The 20,107-nt window shown below is 46.8% G+C and overlaps 1 protein-coding gene across 2 annotated transcripts in view; it reads right to left on the bottom strand.

The window, feature by feature from the left end:
• The window catches only part of Trpc7 (transient receptor potential cation channel subfamily C member 7), a 119,685-nt gene that overhangs the window by 34,875 nt on the left and 64,703 nt on the right, over positions 1–20,107 (bottom strand). For both annotated transcript variants that reach the window (XM_052157576.1, XM_052157577.1), the window contains 2 exons: positions 15,973–16,137; positions 7,474–7,690 (listed from right to left, as the gene is read on the bottom strand). In XM_052157576.1, the coding sequence (XP_052013536.1) occupies positions 7,474–7,690; positions 15,973–16,137 (382 nt within the window). The remainder of the gene's footprint in view (positions 1–7,473; positions 7,691–15,972; positions 16,138–20,107) is intronic.

Raw genomic sequence — 20,107 nt, 5'->3', positions numbered from 1 at the left:
GAATAATGACTGTAATGAAAACATTAAAGAAAGAAAGAAAAAAAAAAAAGACAACCAATGCCAGGTTCTTCTGAGACTAGGGAGAAAAAGTCTTCCATAAAAAGGTTTCCAGATGGGGGAACCTCGCATTAGGAGAGTCTTCTGGTCTTGATGGCTCTCTGGAATGTCACAGTTCTCTGAAGAGCATCTCTAGAGGCGTGCTTCAGCTGACCATCCTCCAGCTCCCCTGGAGTCGCTGTTTTAATGTGGAGCCAGGCGAGAGATCTTGACTGACTTCCAGCGCCGCACTCCCTCTGCAAAGGCTTCCTGCCCAGCAAGTCTGCCCCTCCTTCTCTCTCTCTCTCTCTCTCTCTCTCTCTCTCTCTCTCTCTCTCTCTCTCTCTCTCTCTCTCTCCCCCTCTCTCCCTCTCATGCTGTCTTCTTAGTCCCCGTGGTCTTGATTTCCCCTGCAGGAACTTTCTTGGATTTTGCCATAGCTTGGTAAAACATTCAGAGTGACAGAGGTACCTTCTGATTTTGACTGTCCTACAGAGCATGTTGGGGAGGAGATACTGTGCCCAGTAGGAGGAGTGTGGCAGGGAACAGAGAGTACTGCTATGCCATGTGACCACTGAACACAATCATTGAGGAGACCAGGTGACCCCTGTGGAGAGGGTAAGTCAGCCATGCATCTTCATGGCTGCAGAAACAGGCATATGGTCTGGTCAGTGCTCCGTGTTAGGGAGAACAAGAAGGGGTCAGGAAGAATAGGACTCAGGTTTTGGAGTAGGTTGGTTTAAAGGCCACATCTGAAGAAGACCTTTGTGATTCTGGGGGCTGGGGGTCTGAGTCTGTGGTAGACTGCTTGTGAGGCCCTGGGGTCCAGATCTTTCTCACACAAAGACTTGAACCAAAATGGACACATATGAGCAAGAATCATGTAGATCCCTGCAGGAAGAACAGCTTGGGGAAAGGGCTCAGGGGCAGAAACTTTCCATCAAGGAAAGTAGTGGCGCTGACACGGTGAGCAAGGCAGATAGATAGTGGTGGCAGAGAAGTCAGATGGACTGGAGAGTTGAGGGATCCTAGGCTGGTGTAACAGCACTAGCTGAAACTGGGAGGGAGATGGATAGCTATGCAAGTTTTGAGAGCGTGACAAGAGGTGATTATGGGTTAAATGGATCACTCTCATTCCTGTGTTGAGGAGTGGGAAGGGCAGAAACCAGAGATCTGAACACAGCCTTTCACCTCTCAGTGGTAAGACCTCCATCCCTAAAAGCAGCAGGCTGGGCTCTCTCGGGACCCCAACATGACCTTTCACCTCTCAGTGGTAAGACCCCAAGCTTCTGTTTACCCTTGAGCTGCACTTGGTAAGGAGGAAGAGACGCTTGTGTCCGTTTACAACCAGCTATGCCTCTGGTGTGCCACAGAACAGGAGATCTGCGCATCTGTGTTGGCCGCTGGTTAAAGGCTTTCTTAGCTGTGACAGGGAGCAGAAGTCCAAGAACACCAGCAGGGGATAAGGCTACTTTGTGCCCTTCCATGTTTGAGTGCCTCATATGCTGGATCTCAAGGCGCGAGAGCACAAAGAACCATTTATAGGCAGTGTGCTCAGACCTTTCAAAGTCATTGCGTTTGCGATCCTTAAAGAGCTCCAGCAGGTATTTAGGGCAAGATTACAGTAGTCATCTTTACGGTCGTTTCCCTAGCACCTGGCAGAGTACTGCCTAATCCTCGATAACATGCTTAACATTTAGATGCATCTATTGAGAGAAAGCAATGAAATAGCAAATACCAACCAAGGCCATCAACACACCCCTATCAGTGTGTCAGCCACACAATTTACTTCACGCCTTCAGTTTGACCTTGCCCCCTGTTACAGGGAATAATAGAGTGCCCCTGCCCCTGGAAAGGCCAGGTCCCAGACACGGACACAAGATCCCATTCCTGTCATCTACTTGGGAGCTTTGCTTGCGGATGGCCAGACCTCAGGGCTCAGCATCCTGTGCTCCGTCGGCACTCCCAACTCCTTCCTCTGGCTCCTGGCCGCCGCTCCCTGTGTCTTCCTTTGCTAGATAACGCTCGTGCTCCAAACCTTAGCATTGCTGTGCCCTGTGGCTGGATCCGTAGTTTAGGAGAGCAATGGGGTAATTTGCTTAAATACACTGGCATGCCCAAATTTGTTTGTGACCCCACCCCTGCTTCTCCTCCAAAGTTCATGTGCACACACTACTTACTGCTTGGCCCTTCCCCTCAAGTGTCTAATATTCTCTAGGTCTCTCCAGAGGGTAGAAATCTCTGCCCTTTGTGAAAAAAAAACTATAATATACATCTCAAAACTGGAGTCTTCATTTATTTCTCTTCTCTTCTTCCTTTTAGACCACTTTGTAAGTTACTCTCCCCAACAGATCTCTCTTCCTTACGTCTCACATGTAATTCAGCAGTAGATATTGACTCTGTCTTCAAGGTATGACCCTCCACTACCTGTTTTCACTAACCATTTGATGTCCAACTTACTATAGGGATGTTGGGACTGGCACCCTGCCTCTGCCCAGCCCCACAGCCATCTACTCTTAGCGCAGCCTGCAAAGCCTCTACCCACGTGGCTGTCATCTCTTCTCTCTGAGGGTGAAGATCTCAGAAACACTGGTCTGGGACATATCCAACTTGCTGCCAATTCTAGGCTTAGGGTACAGCACCCCTTCTGGCTGAAACACTTTCAGACGACCACAGTAGGGGCTAAGATGCTCCCTGGCTGCTCCGCTATCCTGGTAGAATCTGAAGACCTCTTACAGAAGGTTGATTACTGATTCGATGTAGGAAGACACAGGAATTATTTCCTTTTCCTCTCTCTCTGTCTCTCTCCGTTGTCTCCCCACTTCCCCCTCCCTCTTTCACCCCCAGTCAGGCTCTTCCTCTGTTGCCCAGGGTGACTTCACACTGGCGATTTTGCTGCCTCTGCTGCCAAGATAACAAGTGTATGTGCTACCATGGCCTGGCCTCTCTAGTTCTGATAAAGGTTTCTGCGTTTGTTTTAGCGAATGTGTCTTGATTTCTGCTCCCAGAAATTAAATAAGATGAAGAACCATTTGCAGATATTAGAAAGAGGCACCATTGGAGGGTGGCCCCTACACCAATGGGAAGGCTGGCGTCCTTTCTGGGAGCCCAGGCCCATCTGCGGTGCTCCAGAGGGAGTCCAGAGCATCACGGCAGGGCCACTGGCTGCAGAGAGAGGGGTGACAAGATGTGCTATGACAGGCCTCTGAGGGAGGGGTGTCATCGCGCAAGCCTGAGAGCAAACCCACAAGCACAGACATGCAAAAGGAACCAAGACTCCGGATGTTTAAGTTGGGTCCATGGCTGAGTTCCAAGCCACGAGGATGTGCAGTGGAATTCCGCACACGACAGCTCACCTGCGTAGGGAGACATTTGAGCTGTTACCACCCAGAACTGAAAGGTATCGTTGACACCCAAGGCCTCTAGTAAAGACCCCTGAAGTGAGTTTTACAGCATAGAATTAAGCAGTCATGGTAAAATCAGCACCTGCTGGATAGTCCTTGTGGTCGAGCTCTCCAGAGGCCTTCTAACAAAATGTGAAAAATGAGTCAAGTGATACGCAGAAGCGTCAGACCCAGGCTGCATGAGGCCAGTCATTAGAAGGAAGGCCATGCTTCGCTGTGATGATGGCCTGTCCCCGCCAGAACAGAGACTTGATGTGCCAGTGCTGGGAGGTTGGGTTTATCAGGGGCTGGTTGGGTCATGGGCATAGATTAGTGTTTTCCTCACACCAGTGGCTTCTTGGTCCTGTGAAGAATGGGTGACCAGTTTGTCATGAAGTGAAGTTGCCTCTGGTGCCTTATTTCATGCACTTGGCTTTGCCTTCCCACATTAAGGGCTTATGGTCAATCTTGCTCATTTTCCCTTTTCTCCACCCTGTGTTATTTTGAAGCAAGGTCAGGGATCATGAAACCACGCATTTGGCTTTGTCCCCTGCATTCCACCATGTCTATCTTGTCTGTCCACCTTGTCTATCTTAGGCACTGTTCTATCTTAGGCATCCCCTCCACAGCCAAGAGCAAAGCAGTCCTGTTTGTGTCATGCTCTACCCAGCCTTAGTTTCTCTGTTATAGCAAGAGAAGTGGTATACACCTTAATCCTCAGGCCACGAAACTCAGACGCTCAGCAGTCGTGAAGTACTCATTGGTCGACGTGGATAAATGTCAACTTCTAGGAGAAAGACTAATCAGGGGAAATTACACAAAGTGACAGAATTTCAAAAGCACCATAAATATAGACAATATATTCAAGGATTTACAGGGAAATGTAGGCACACTGAGGAAGGAAATGAGAGAGATAAAGATATAAAAAGAATTGAGAAATATGAAAAGAATATACATTTCACGAAGTTAAAAGTATGTCTGAAATGAAAAGTTACTGGGATTAAAATTCACAGGCATGGCAAACAAAGCTGTGAGGGTGCGGGATCAAAAAGAAAAAGAAGAAACCATATTTTACTGTGTGACAATATTGCACTAGTCCTACCAGCTTGCAACTCACTGTGTAGACCAGGCTGGCCTTGAACTACCAGAGATCTACCTGCCTCTGCCTTAGAGTGCTGGGATTGAGGTGTATACCACTCTATACCTGGCAATAATACATAGTTGTTGTTGTTGTTGTTGTTGTTGTTTTTAACAGATGAAAGTTTCATGATCCCAGACCTTATTTCAAAATAACACAGAGTAAAGGGGAAGGGGAAGGGGAAGGGGCCAGACTGGCCATGGATCCCTAAGTATTCAAGATGAGAAACAGACACATTACTTCATTTTGTTCCTCTCTTGAGTTTTGCATTTTAAAAAATTATCTGTAATAAACATTTTGCAAGTTTCTCCCCTTTAGTAAGAAAGCGAAGGCTTCTTTTCCCCTGTATTGAACAAGGCAAGAAAGAGGCCACTGTGAGTAGCTCTTGTCTTCGCCATCACTTAAGATGATTAAGTTCTGAAAACCCAGCTCTTCTCTGATGGGCAGAAATCGTTGTGTGAGTGCAAGGGCCACCATCTGGAGACACACTTTCCCTGTTGCCTTAGGGCTCTGACATGTAGGAGGAACCGTAAGAGGCCTCAGGAAAATGTCACGGCCTAGGAGGCTTAGCTTAAAGTAACTGTATTTGTTTAAAGAAAGGGGTTTTGTACTCACTGTAGTCTGGGGTGCAGGTAGGAAAGTGGGGTGAGTGAGAGACTTGTACAGTAAACACCTTAAATTTTTACTCATAAACTCAGAATGTGAATGTTTAAAGGGCCCAGTGTTATAAAGTGTTTGATGTTGTTAAACCAAGAGGCTGTCCAAGAGACCTGGGGAAGGTGAGATCTGGGGAAGGTGAGACCTGGGGAAGGTGAGACCTGGGGAAGGTTCTGAATGGCAGGCTGCAGGCCACAGACCTGACCTACACCAGGCTTTGGTGTCTTCTCTGTGCAAATTCAGTGGCAATGACTTGAGTAAACAATTCTTTGGCCACAGGTTTGCCAGTTGATCGCGTGTCCCCAGGAAGCACAGCGTGCTGCCCTGACTGCCCCAGGCCAACACAGTCTCATGTTCTCTGCTCGCCTGCTTGCCTTGTGGTAGAGGGTAGGGCCCATTGATCCGGCTGTTCCCAGCCTGGGCAGCCATGATGCTCTCTGGTGGTCTATCTATTGTGACGGTCCTGGGCTACATATCAGTACAGGCCAGGTGCTGTGTAATCTTTTTACATATCTGCTCGTGATTTTGCTGTTTGATGGCACGATTTGATCCTGATTACTTTTTTGACTTAATTCTTTTAAAAATAATAATTATACAAATATTAAATATTTGTCAGGAAAGCAAGATCTGGGTGAACACCATTAAACTAATTTAATTAATTGATCAACTCGTGTTACTGCACAGACTTAAGTCCTTTTAAAACTTACTAGAAATATACTACTGAAGTCCAGATCTTTGCAGTATAAAGTTTACAGTTTATCAAGGTTTTGCTTATCTGTTACATCCCTGATGATAGCTTTGGCAAGTTTTCAGTTTTTCTCCTGTCAACTGATTTGCAGTTTTCAGTGTGAGAAAAAAAAATAGAAATCAATAGCACTTTTCTGCTCGTTTAGCCATTTCCAGTAATAAATGGGAGACATTGGGAGCCATTTCCTAGGAAATTGTGACAAACCTTGGAAGCACAAAATATCAGCACAGATAGGGATTCACAACCATTTAGCACATTAATTTAAACAAATAACACACGTTACAGTAAAGGGATCAACTTGTGTATTGTGTGGCTGCCTCACCTGTCAGTTAAAAATCCTATAACCTATGGCATAGGCAGGAAATAGAGGTGGGACATTGGGAAAAGAATGAATTCTGGGAGAGTAGGAGGCAGGGAGAGGAGCCTGAAAAGAGGAGGAGACAGACGCATGGACACAGGGTACCTGAGCACAAGTAACCAGCCACGTGGCCAAATGTAGATTAAGATAAGTGGGTTACCTTTAGTTATGGTTCAGTCAGAGTACGGCCTAGATATATGGCCAAGGTGTTTGTAAATATAATTTGACCCTGAGTCTTATTTCTGGAAGCATGGGACTGGGAGGCAGGACCAGGACTTAACTCAGACTTGTTACTCTCAGTGTCCGGGAAGCATGTGTGTGCGTGCATGTGTGTGTGTGTGTGTGCATGTGTGTGTGTTTTGTTTTGTTTTTTACCTTCACATAAGCTAGAGTCATCTGAGAAGGGAGACTCTCAACTGAGAAAATGCCTCCCTTGGACTGGACTGTGGGCAAGTCTGTGGGAGATTTCATTGACTAGTGGTTGATGTGGAAGGTTCTAGCCCGTTGTGGGCAGCGTCCCGTCTGGGAAGGTGGATCTGCCTGATAGAACCAAAGCAGGCTGAGCGAGCCAGGAGGACCACGGCAGGAAGCAGCACCCCTCCATAGCCTCGGCTTCAGTTTCTCCCTCCAGGATCCCGTGCTGAGTCCCTGCGCTGACTTCTCTCAGGAGCCTGTGACCCAGGATCTGTAAGCCAAATAAACCCTTCCTCCCTAGATTACTTTTGGTCAAGATCTTTATCGTAGAAATAGAAACTTAGCTAAGGCACTAACCACATTTTAGGTAATATTTACTATTCAAAGTCCACATATTTGGATTAACACAAGTGTACTTTAAGCTATGAAATTTTACTGTTCTTAAAATAAGCATCTTCTAAGGCTTGCAGGGATCTAAATGATCAACACGTTTCCCAGGCAAATCCACTTTATAATCATATGCAGTAAGTACCCCTGTATGCGAGAGTGCCCAGCAGATGCCCCTCCCTAAACATTTTCTTTCAAAACTGGGGCTTATGTTGCCTCTTGTACAGCATCTTGACTTTTGTGTCGGGCATAGCATCAGCCAGGAGCACGCACAGACCCAGAAGGGGAGTCTTGAGTTGCTACTTAGTGACGTCATCTTAGAGAGACAGGAAAGATAGAGCCACTGGCTTACCTAACACCCACTTCATGATGAGCATCTCCGTCCAGGAGAACTGCGTGGTTTTCACTCTGAAGATCTGTTTGGGGTAGTCTGTGAAGGTCTCATTGGGCAGGGTCTTAACGCCCTCAAACCGGTCGGAGGCATTCACAACCAGCAGTCCCAAGAAGATGGTAAAAGACACCGCGTGGGCCACAAACTTCATGAAAGGGCTCCTCAGGGTTTGTCCTAGCTGGAGACAAAGTGTGTACAGGAAGTGTTAAAATGACAGCTTGGGTGGGTACAGGTTCGCTACAGCACATTGCTTTGTTTCATAAAACCATAATTCAGCCAGCGACTCTCCCATCTCATACAGAAACTGGAAGGAACATAGACATTTTCTCTTGTACTTACTTATGAGCAGCTGTTTAACCAAAACTATGTTCTGCAGACTTCAAAGTTTTTTTTTTCTATTTACAAGTGTCAGGGGAAGGGGCTAAAGGAATAGAACACACAGACCCATAATCAGGTTGCATCTGTTGACCTTGGTACCCTCAGCCCCCTGGACATGGTCTTACACCCTCCCAGTCTGAGGAACCAGTATCTAACTGGGAGCTGCAGCTTAGAGCTGCATGCTAAGCCTCACCTAGCTGCTTGGGTTTAGGCAGCTGTTTCTGTTTTTCTTGTACTTACTTAGAGTTGTGTGCTTCCTGGTATTACTTTAGCTGCACTTCCATAAGGTTGGAAATGCCTTGATATTTATAGCTTTGCATTTTTCTTTTTGATTCATTTTCAACTCAGGGATTATTTGCCTTGCAGTCATGCAGGACTTTTTTTTCCTTCCTTGAAAAACATCTAGTGTAAAGCAGTAGAGTCACCATTCGAAGGCTAGCTGGTGCTACATAGGGAAAATCTGTTTCCAAAACATTTATAATTTTATAGCAGCATGTTCACAGAACACAGGCTTCATGATGCTGACTTAAAATTCACTGGTTTAGGCCTGCTAGTCAGTGTGGTTGTTCCCACTGAGTCTAGAATGACCCAGAATCGGCCTGCCATCCAGGGGAGCAAGCATTAGTGGCATCTTCTCTGTCTAATGACACGCCAGCTAAAGTTGATTGTGCTGATGAGATTCCAGGGGTCTTTGCTAGGCCACCTTCCTCCCTTTGCCAAGTCTGATCCTTTCCCCAGGCATACTGAAAAGGAGGGGAATCTCTTCAGCAACTCAGCTCCTTCTCCAGGGTGGACTCCAGTTAAGACCAGTGGCTGATTAACTGATGTTCATGTGTTATCTTAGTTAGGAGTCCTGGAGGGAAATGTCACCTGGGAGACTCGGTATTGGCCTGACTGAATGCCAACCACAGGGATTTCTCTAAGGCAAGACTCCCTGGATTACAGCTGTGTTCAGACAATGTTTGCACATCAGATACTTTGATGATATTCTTCTAACATGTTTTAGTCAGTAATCACCCCATTTTCATTGTCAGGATAACATAATTTATAGTTGTTTGTCATGGGACACATTTATTGAAATTTTAATATGCTAATTTTTATCTTTTTAAAACATTCATGACTGAGCCAGGCATTAGGAGTCTATGACCATGTTCAAAGTTACCTGTGTGCACATGTATATTACCATAAGATATACTAAGAACAATTCCAGAGGGGTAAAAAGATGTTAGTCTGACAACCTTAGGCCACAGACACCTACCAAATAACATTTCTATGTACTTCAATGTTGTAAGTTATTATATATAAATAACTGCATTTATTGGCTTTGTGGTATTTTTGACAGTAGGGACATATGCTAATTTGGTAATGTGGAATGGAAGGACAGAGTATCTCACATGAATTCAGTAGGATCAAGCTGTGTCTGAATTATGCCATGTTGCGTTTTGTTTTGTTATGCATCAGATATCTAGTTTGAATTTTTCAACATTTTAACTATGGGTATTTCCATCTTATAGACTTATTTTGCAACCATCTGACCTTGGACATCCTTAAGGATTTATCAAATTGTTCCTAAGTAGCTGGAACATGGTATCTTGTCCCTGTCTGCGTTTTCATAAGCAACAAGGGAAGATGGTGAGTTCTGGGAGAGGAGGCATTGAGGAGGAGACATGGCCACCAGCTCTGTGTCTTGCAGAAGGTCCATCAAAGAAAGGCAGAGACACTTCGAGAAAGACACAGCTCTTAAAAGCTCGCGGGCCACCTCACTGTGGGCTGTGCGTGGGGTTTCCTGCTGACAAGCCATGTGTGGAGTGAAGCAGGTTCCATCTCCCTTCTTGGGCCAGGCACCTGCCTCTTGCCTAAGCTGACCGTGTGTGTATGGGGTCCCTCTTTCAGCATATCATCTTCTCGCAGAAGATGAGCCCCTAATAATTATTCTGTTTATTGCAGAATGCAACAAGAAATAATAAACTCTCACAATGCCCTGCACTGATTTGGAAGCTACCCTGGTTTCCCTTTTCACTTGATGCAGGCAATAGGGCAGCAAGGGAGATTAGGGATCGGTGGGCTTTCTTCTGAACTAGAAAGCATCCCTGTGGGTAAGCTATTGGCAGGTGAGAGCCAGCCATTTTAGACTCTTTTTCCTCTTCCTCCTCTTCTCCTCTTTTCTCCTTCTCTCCATGCTCCTCCCACCCTTTTTCCTTTTCCTACTTCTTTTCATCTCTTGTTTGAGACAGGCTGGCCTCAGCCTCATGGCGATCTTCTGCCTCAAGTACTAATGGTATAAAAGTTTACCAGTGCTATGCATGTGTGTTTATGTGAGTGTGCATTGAGTATGTATGTTTATGTATGTGAGAGGGTGCATGTTTTTGTGTGTGTGTTTGTGTGTGATTGTGTGTATGAATGTATATGTGTGTGTGTATTTATGTGTGAGTGTGAATATGTATTTATGTAAGTGTGTGTTTACCTGTGTGTGTGTGTGTTTGTGTTGAGTGCATGTATGAATGTGTGACTAAGTATTTATGTGTGTGAGTGTATTTATGTGTGTGTGTGAGTGTGTGTGTGTGTGTGAGAGAGGGGGGGGAAGGGAGAGAGAGGGGGAGAGAAGGAGAGAGGGAGAGAAAGAGAAAAAGAGAGAAAGAGAGAAAGAGAGAAAGATTTTTCCTGTTTTACCCACAAAGATAATTTCTGCAACAAAGTATGTCAGGGAAGAACTGCTTTCCACAAGCCTGACTGATAAGTCAAGAGAAGACAGAAGACCAGCTAGTAAGGCCTCTCAGCTCTGGGATTGTTAGCGCTAAGTCAAGGTCACAACTTTAGGTTTATACCTATTGCTGGGACATTGGGAGGTGCGGGCCACAGTCTATTCTGCCTGCAGTGCTCAGGCTGTGACCTAGGAATGCTCAGAAGCCATGCCATCACTACCCAGGCCTGCAAGTAAGAGCGCAGCAGTTGCTGTGAGCCTGTCCTGGTCCTTGGGAGGATGAGGCAGGTATATCAGGACTTTGAGAGCAGTCTGGGCTCCATAGGGAGTTCCAGGCTAGCCCAGGGAGTAGATGTTGTCTTAAAGCAAAATCAAGGGTTGGAGAGATGGCTCTGAGGCTTAGGGCTCTTGCAGCTCTTGCAGAGGACCTGAGCTTGGTTCTCAGCACCCATATTGGGTAACTTACAAATAACCTGTAACCAGCTCCAGGAGAGACAGCACCCTCTGCAGGCTCCTATGGGTGCCTTCACCCAAGTGCGCACACTCTCATAGACATACACACGAACACATTTAAAACAAATTAAGAGCAACAGAATCCAAAAAGCCCAACCTAGGGCTCAGGTGTCTGCCGTTTTATGACAGTTGATTATTTTTGGAGTCTGAAATCAGGGTATTCTCATATTACAGTGTGAGGCCACCCTTCGTTCAGGGGATAAAAAGTACCAGGCAATGCTGGTTTTTATAAGATAGGGTTTCCGATAAAGGGGAAAGGGAACAGGAAGTGTCTCGCCTGTGGCAGGCTTGATTTCTCTTTTCTAGAAAAGTTGGCATGAGGCTCTACTGGAGCTGTGTGTAGGCACACAGATGCTATTGCAGCAACCATCAGCAAATCTCTTGACCTATAAACACTCGGTATCAGTCACAATGCCACAGATTTTTGGTGGTTGATTGACTAGTGTCTGTTTCTTCTATAAAATGGAAATGAAAACATAGATACCTGCCTGTGGTTAATGTAAGTGTTGACTGATGTGACATCCAGCGAACAGCATCTGCTCTGTAGGGAGTACCTGATCTACAGGACTGATGGTCGAGGAATTCCCCTAGTGGGAAACCTGAGCAACTTAATGGATTCATAGAAAATGTTTCTTTAGATTTATTTAGTTTGTGGAGTTCCTGCCTCCATCTATGTCTGTGACCCATGTGTGCCTGGTGCTCTCAGAGGTCACAAGAGAGTGTTGGATCCCCTGGATTTGGAGCTGCCGTGTGGATCCTGAGAACCAAACCCTGATTCTCTGTAATAGCAACAAGCTCTCTTACCACTGCGCCATCTCTGCATGCAAGGGTTCATGAAGGACCCACGGGATCATTGTGCATGCCATGAGCCTGTTGGGAGTGCCGGCTGTGTGGAACTAGAGGAGACAGAGAGAAAACAGCCGTCAAGCGTGGGGCCTTCTCTTAAGGGCTGCTCATTTCCTAGTGGGGAGAGACACAGATTAAAAATGATGGCGAAAACCTAAATGAGGATTAACAGTGCAGGGCTCAGACTGTGCCCAGCAGCAGAGTGACCAGCCTCTGGTGCCACCCAGTCCTGTCCCAGCAGATGCCTGCTGCCTAGGGACTTGGTGGCAGATGTGTAAGAGGAGCCCTGGTGAGCAGACACACGTGCTCCTTCCATTACCGCGACTAGAAAGTTGCATTGTGATTTCCTGTGGCTTAGGCTTGCTTTCTCATAGAAACAAGTGCAGGGGGGATGAGTCCTTCGGATCCTCAGTTCTCTCCTGGCCGGTGCCTGGACTGTGTGTACTGGGGAATCCTTCAAAGCTGCTGAAACCCTGTTCTCCATAGTGGAGGCTAGGGATGTAGATGGTTGCTTGGGAGGGGCGAGGAGAGTACCTACAAATAGTTGGATATTCTTTCCAACAGGAGCTATGTGGAGGAAAGATTGTTAGACTGCACACTGCAAAGACATCAGGGTGGATTCTAGAACTGTTTAGTTTCCCCTGCCTGATTCCTGGGACTGATTTTGGCGATAACTGAAGAGTGAAGGTTAACGCCCATCACACGTTTAACTGGATGGTACAGCTCCTTGACTGAGCCATGATGCTGATGTCTATTCAGTCCTGCCTGCTGGAGAGATGCTGCCTGAGATTTTAGCAGGCACACAACCTAGCAGAGCACTCACAAAGCACAAAAGCTGGCTAATCAACTGGCTAATCAGTCACGAAGGCCCATGGGCACAGGAGCCCTTGCTGAGAGGATAAAGATGCTAAGAAACGATTTAACCCAATGCTCCCGTTTTAAAGAACCCAGTGGCTTCACACTGGCCTCCCGGCCGTGTCCATGCTGCAGTGGAAGTGGGGAATGAGGAAGAACATCTCTATTATTTTTCCGTGATTCTGGAAAGTCGGTCCCAAGACCATGTCTGTACTCATTCTCACCTGTATGCACCTGCTGCTTGCTAATGCTCTTCAAGTGACAAATTAGTGAGCTGAACTTCTATTGATATGCCTGTCTACGCAATCTCTTTGTTTAACTCTCTTAGAAATCCCCCAGACTTAAAATATAATAGGAAAAAAAGAGGCTTAGGAGTTGAAGAGGTAGTTCATAATGAGTTCATCTCAGAAGGCCAGTCAGTCAGTCTCAGTATTAGTCATTGTCCCTCAGGATAGCAGCTGATAGGAGGAAGATGTACCACTGGGCCAGGGACAGAGCCTCCTGACAGTCACTAGACACTGATGGACATGAGCCAGTTGATGAGGTTTGGCAGTGCCATTTTACAAGTCTGCTTATAAACAAATATGGCGGTCTGATATCTTCTCTGGGCACGTGATGATGTCACTGGAACATGGACTCCCTGAATGGCATTGTGTTCTTCATGAGACTGCAGAAATAGCTATCAAGGCTGTAACCTCCCTGGAAGTTCGGCCAGTTAGATTTCTCTGCATTGCCCTCCTCTTGGGAGACCATGGTATTCTGTTCCTTGGGAACCCTCAGAGAGGTTGGCTTTGTCACACGCAAGATTTGACCTCTCTGTAATTCCCAGCAACGCCTCTGCCAAACTTGAAAAGGGTTTTTTTCCCTAAGTGGTAAAAGGAAAGACTAAAAATATCTCAAGTCTTTTATCTGTCCCTTAGCTGCCTCAAATCGAGCTTGACAAGTGCCTTAATGAAGGACTCTTTCCTTGTAATGAGTGGAACCACTGAGTCTTCCCACGTGAGACTCAGGCCTGTGGCTCCTCACCATATTCCCCAGTTGCTCAGAGAGTTGGGAGTCTAATATATGTGCCAAGAGAGAGGAGCCTAACGGTCAGCCTTGTTTATCTCAAGTGTTCCATTACTTTGGTCTCACTGAACAGTTTTGGGGCACCAAATGTCAATCAATTTTTGAAAAGAGGAAAGGAAGCCCCCGTCAAGGGCTAAATCATCCTGCAATAATTTCCTCCACAACATTCCAGAAGATAAATATAAGTCTGACCTCTAAATCTCTATGTTAGATTTCTGGACTCACTGGGTCTGGAAATCCCAAAATGCCTTCCCTCCCTATAAACATATCTTTTCTGGAGGCAGGACTGAGCATGTATATATTATTTTCTAAGTCTTCTCAGCCCTATTACAACTTTAAGAAGAAATAGAAATTTCCCAAGGTACCTGGGCAGACGGTGCACCTGGCAGACAGAGGTGTCCTGGGCAGACAGAGATGCTCCCCTTTGTGTGTGTGTGTGTGTGTGTGTGTGTGTGTGTGTGTATGTGTGTGTGTGTGTGTGTGTGTGTGTGTGTATGTGCGCGCACGCGCGCGCGCGTTGGGGCAGGGGTGGGCATTCAATTCCACAATTCTACTGCAGACTATTTGGTTACAGCAGGAGACACAGCTTTAAGATAGTACCTGAAACCTACAGCCAGCAACTATCTAGCTGGAGTCTAGGTACTTTCTTTGTGAGATTTTTAAGCTCATAAAAAATCAAAAACAAAAACAAAACAACAACAACAACAACAACAAAAAGACAGAAAACCAAACCAAACCACCTGGCCTTGCTTACATATATATTATCTGGAGAATTTTGACTTAGAAGTCCATGACATGAGGCTGCCACAGAAGCAGAACTCTCTTAAAACCAGATACAGTAAACACATAGCTCTGTCTTGTGGGGGCACTTGCCCCTCTCTGGCACTGCCTATGCTGAGGAGCTGAGTCCCTTGCCTGGCTGCTTTGGTGGCTGCGGCAGCAGCCTGAATTCTTAGATACCCTGGCCTCAGTGCCCCACCTGTGGACTTGTCAGGAATGTCAACTTGGTGGCCACACTGTAGCAACTGTACTAGCTGATTAAGTTGTCTCTGTGGAGCCAGTCTCCCTGGAGGCATGCTCTCCAGTGAGTGTTGGGTCTCCTAAGCTTTATCCCTTTCAAGACATGTCACAGGATGAACTTTAGGAGTCTTTAGGAGTTGAGGAGTCTTTAAGACAATCTTCAACCCAGGGAACATGTTTCAAGGCCTCTCATGGTTTGGTCTTTTGGGTACCAACTCTCCCTGGAGCTGAGTGCAGGTGCTTTCTGGTCCTGACGGCTGGGCCATGAGGAAGGTGAGGCCCACAGCATCACGGGTGTCAGAGGGCCTGCTCCTCTCGTCAGTCCGGCCTTTCTGCTGTCTGCCTTAGGCAGACACTCAGTTCCATCCTTCTGGATGTTTCTTCCTCCTCCCCCGCCCCTTTCCTCCTCGTAGTCTATTTAATGTGGACTGGAACCTCTTCATGGAGGCAAGGGTCTGGCAGGAAGTGTGCTCAGCTCTCAGCCCTCTGGTTCCTCTAGCTCCTGAACTGCTTCTTGAAGTGTAACCAGGAATAAAGCAAGCTATCCCAAGAAGATAGATGTAACAAAGAGAAAGCTCTTGGGGAGCAATGGCTGTTTGTACACCATGATGCTAATTAGTGTCCTGTGAGCTTGGAGGACATACTCAGCACTCTGTAGAGGGAAGGTACCTTTATTCTCTATTCTGCTGTTTATCCAGTTAGAGGTACCTCACATATTTAAAATGTCCTATCTCATCACCCCCTGTCTCTTTATGAAGGAATAATTAAAAATAGGTCTCATGGCTTCCCCTTGAAAGCCTTTTTGGTTCTTGTATTCTTGTTTGGTATATCAGAACTTCACTCCCCTCCCTTCCCCCATCCCACCTTTCTCCCTCCCTTCCTCCCTTCTTTTCTTTTCATCTTTTTTTGTGATGCTGGGCCTTAAACCCAGAGCCTCGTGTGCCAGGCAAGTGCGTCACCCAGCTCCAGCTCAGTGTAACACTTGAACAACACAGAAAAGCTCTTCTGCTGACCTGAAGAAAATGCTAAGAAAGGAGAAGAAATAACTGCAGATGACATGCGCCTTAAGCGGTCTGTACCTTGCTGCACGGAGCAATCCAATAGGCTATGGCGAGAAAAGGGAGGCCTATGGAGACTCCAAAGACAGCCAGGAATTTCACAGCGATAGACTGTTGCCGTAAGCCTGAGAGATTTTCATACCACATGGTAAGCAATTGCTGTTGACAGTTAGGGTGAGCAACGAACTGTAGAAACAAAAACAAAAAAACAAAACAAAATGCAAACAGGAAAAACGGTGTCATAGCACTTGAACAGTACACAACCCGAGAGGAGCATGGGAGCCTGGGAAGTCGTGGCAAGCACCGGAGAGCTGGAGCGGGGGCGAGCGGGACTTCTGACCCGGAGTGCGTGCCGAGTGGCTGATTGCTATTTCAGCCAGAGGGCCTGGGGAAGCCTCGGACTTTGGAATGCTCAGCTTTGGGGTAAAGGTTTGTCTCCTATCCAGGCTGGTCATCTGATCAGAGAGACTTCTCTCTGCACAGGGCTCTTCAGGAAGCAACACAGAGGAGGACATATGTCACTAGTAGGGTTTGGGAGGAAGACTTTTGGGTTTGAATTGTATTTTATCATTTGTGAGCTAGGAGCCCGTGGACAAGCTACTTAACCTCGGTATTCTCCCAGGCAAAACAGTTTATCAGCCTGCTTTGGGGGTTAAGCTAAGGCTTATGTTTCCTATGCAGCTGCGGAAGATGCTTACAGCATCTCCAGAAACATTGGAGGACCGCATAGTGCCCTCCCTGGATCCTGCTTCAGGCCTGGGCCTGCTGAGTGCTGTTGTGCTAGAACACTGGCACAGAATGCCTCCATGCTGGGCCCACCTTGGGGACATCAGTCACCTCCCTCAGCACGATCTCCTCCTCTTGGATCTGTCGGTTCTAGTAGCTAAGTCACAAATGAACTTCTAGTGGGCATTTTATCCCCAGTTGGTACAGCTGTTGGACTGGGGCCCCTGAGGTTTTTGTCTCTCAGGTATCTGGGGCTCTGCTGAGACTGTACCTAGCAGGAAGTTCCTTGTAACTGGGCCATCTCTCTTTTACTGTGCAAACTCATTCTGCAAACAGGCCAGTTAAAAGGAGAAAAATGAGAGTGGGGAGACGAAGGGACCGTGATGGTGACTGTCCTGTCAGGCCTCTCCTGCACTCTGCCCACATGTGCAAAGAGATGTTTTTGTAGACGTTTTTCTTTTTAAATCCTGCATGACCTAGTGCAATGGCTTGAGTCTCAAGAGCCAACTCATGTGTTTTCTGTGGACAGGTGTTGCTACCCTGCCATCTGTTTAGCTGACCCTGGGTCCTGGCTTGTCATAAGCAATATTTAAGCTTAAAAAAAAAATCATGGGACTAAAATGTAAACCTGAGGACACTTGATGCACTCGTTTATTTTTCTTCAGGGCAGAAGGAATTGTTTGCTTTTGGCAGACCTGACCTTTGACCCTGCTGAGGATTGCCACAAGTTAGAGAAGAGTGGCCATCATTTACAGCTCTTCACTGCCCGGCCAAGCAGTGTGCGCCCATTTCCCTCCCACTGGCCTCTCAGGGTGCTGAGGGACCATGTGCAGCAACTGTGAGGAATACAAGACAGTCCATCATGAGAACAATATAAATAGGAATAGTGGAAATTCTCAGTGCAGATGGAGGTATGCTTTCCATCTTCGGAAACATACAACATCAACAGAATATCTGTGAGGACAGTGGCGATGCCTGTTTGACCCCCGTGACACCGCTGCCCGACTGTTAGCTGCAGCGAGGTGCTCATGTACCATTTATTAGATTCGTAGTGACCATTGTGGTCTTCCCTTCCAAAAGGCTCTCCTTGATTGAGGGAGGAGTCCCTGAGCCAGCAAGTGCTATGATAACCGGGGCCCTTTCCTCACAGCTAAGGGCGACAAGTGACAAGATGCAGATGTTGCTGGGATTCCCAGAGTCTCATCCTAACCTGGATCCAGAGTGGAATTCTGGGTGAAAGCAGTCATCTCCAAGGCTTCACCCTGGAGGGGTGCTGGCATGCCTTGCTCCGGAGACTCCGACTGCACAGAAGGAGGGCCTTATGCCAGTGATAGCATAGAGGGCCATGTGACCCCGCTGTGACTCCCCACACTGTCGCTGCCCCGGAAGGCTCTCACTCTGGTCACAGCATCAGCCTGTGAGAGTGCCTACCCCATGGTTGCTGTGACTGCAGCAGGTTGTGAGAGAGAGCAAGTGGGGTCCATACCTCCCCATGCTCTGTCGCTCACCTAGGAGGAAGACAGTGGCCGCCACGGAAAGAGGGAGAGGCTCCTCTTGGGCCCTGTCTACCCTTGATTAAACCTTCACTGATTTTCACAGGCATATTTATTTCCCCACAGTGAAGCAGCCCAGCTTCACATCTGCTATTATCTGAAGCTGGGCTTTGTGCTCCGCTCCCAGTAACTTGACAGCAGCTAATAGCTGGAGCCGAATTGATGCTCGCCTGTCTGTGGGCACTTTCTGTATTCATGGCAGGCCTTGGGAGACAACTCAATGACATACAGTTCGGTATGTATCAAAGAATTTTTCCTGTTATTCTAAAGCATAGAAAAATATCATCCCTGATCCAAGGAGGGTAAGAGTAAGACATGAATCCATCTTCAGGATGCAGAGAGAATCTGTGCAAGAGCACATAACCCTGGAACATAAGCTGGAGCGCTTGGCGTGGGGGAGGAGCTTCAAAGGTCAGAGACGGGCCAGGAAGAAAAGGCCACAGCTAGAACAGGATGGACTCAGAAAACTGCTGTTGTCTCGGGCTGGCTTCCTTTGTCATCTACAGAGGATCTCTGTCATTTATAGACGATGGAATTGTCAAAAGATATAAGTCCTAAGCTTTGCCTGAGCTACTCCTGCCCCCAAGCCATTCTGGGACAGAGCACAGCTTGCTTTTAGGAAAGCCCTTGCTAGGGAAGAGCTAATGGGATCGCCTTGACTTTCCCAGGGATGTGATTCCCATTCTACAGAACCGTGAGCCTGCACGGAGCTGAGGTTGAGTCTGCTAAGGTGGGTTTTCACAAGGCCAAGCTGCTTTGTGAAAGAAGTGAAATCCAGCTACATGGTCTCTTCAGCGAGTGGGTAGTAGAGGCATAATAGTAGGTAGACTTCAGGGGGACATAGGGTGTGGCACTGAGGTCAAGTTCTCTACACTGGGCAAGAGACTGGGGTTAACCAGCTTGGGAACTAGGACCCCGAGGTCACAAAAGACCAGGTTCACCATGGTTCTAGCTCTCAGATCCATCCCAAGCCAATTATCCTGGCAGACCACCTGAACGACATTCATGATTAATGTAAACTTTATATCCAAAGGTAGTTTCTGCTAAAAACCTCATTTAAACGTAATCTCTCAGGTGCTTCTGCGGTGCTGAGACTGTGCTTCAAGAACTCCTGGCGTATTGGCTAAAGCTTGAAACACGCTTTGCTTTTAGTCTGTAGGCTATTTTCATATGTCAAAGGGAAATCCTTCCCCTCATTATTTTCCCTCTTTATATTCACCCTCAAAGAAATGTCCAATGTTTAAAAATAATAGTTGTAGAACTACCAGAATCCCTTAACTACCTATTAAATATTTGTGTGTGTGTGTGTGTGTGTGTGTGTGTGGTGTTTTCTGGGATATTGATTCCCACGGGCCTGATAAATGGCAGGCTTAACAAGCCACAAGGCTTACTTGGTGGTGGGCAGCTAACAGAGGACCTGTGGCTGGCTGACTGGCGTCTAGGCCTTACCAGATGCCAGAGGGTTGGTCTTGGTTCTTTCCATGCTTAGCTGTGTTCTATAAAGTTCTCCAAAGCATTCTCTCAAAGTAGTCATGCATGGCTACTTAGGAAGTTCTGGAAACAGGACCTAGTGTTACATGAAAATGCAATAAATCAAAACAAGCTGATAGCTCTTTCCCCTCCCCCACCTCATTTTCTTTCTTCCTTCTTGGTCCTCCTGTCCTTATTTCTGACCTCTGTCTTTGTCCCAGCAGACATTTTCTTGAGGTGTTAATGTTTCTGGTCCACATAACCTAAGCGGGTACATTAGGTACCCCTCCCCCTATCACTCACTGAAAGTGAGTTTATAAGTGAGCTGTTCCCTGGTGGGGCAGGCAGGAGCCACATGAAGTCTGTTCATCTGACACATACGTATATAGAGGTCCTGAAGCCCCGTG

This window comes from Apodemus sylvaticus, chromosome 14 (genome assembly GCF_947179515.1).
Source record: "Apodemus sylvaticus chromosome 14, mApoSyl1.1, whole genome shotgun sequence".
In the NCBI taxonomy this organism is placed as follows: domain Eukaryota; kingdom Metazoa; phylum Chordata; class Mammalia; order Rodentia; family Muridae; genus Apodemus; species Apodemus sylvaticus.
Note: the sequence above shows the minus strand (reverse complement) of the source record. Positions and strands in the feature narration are given on the sequence as shown.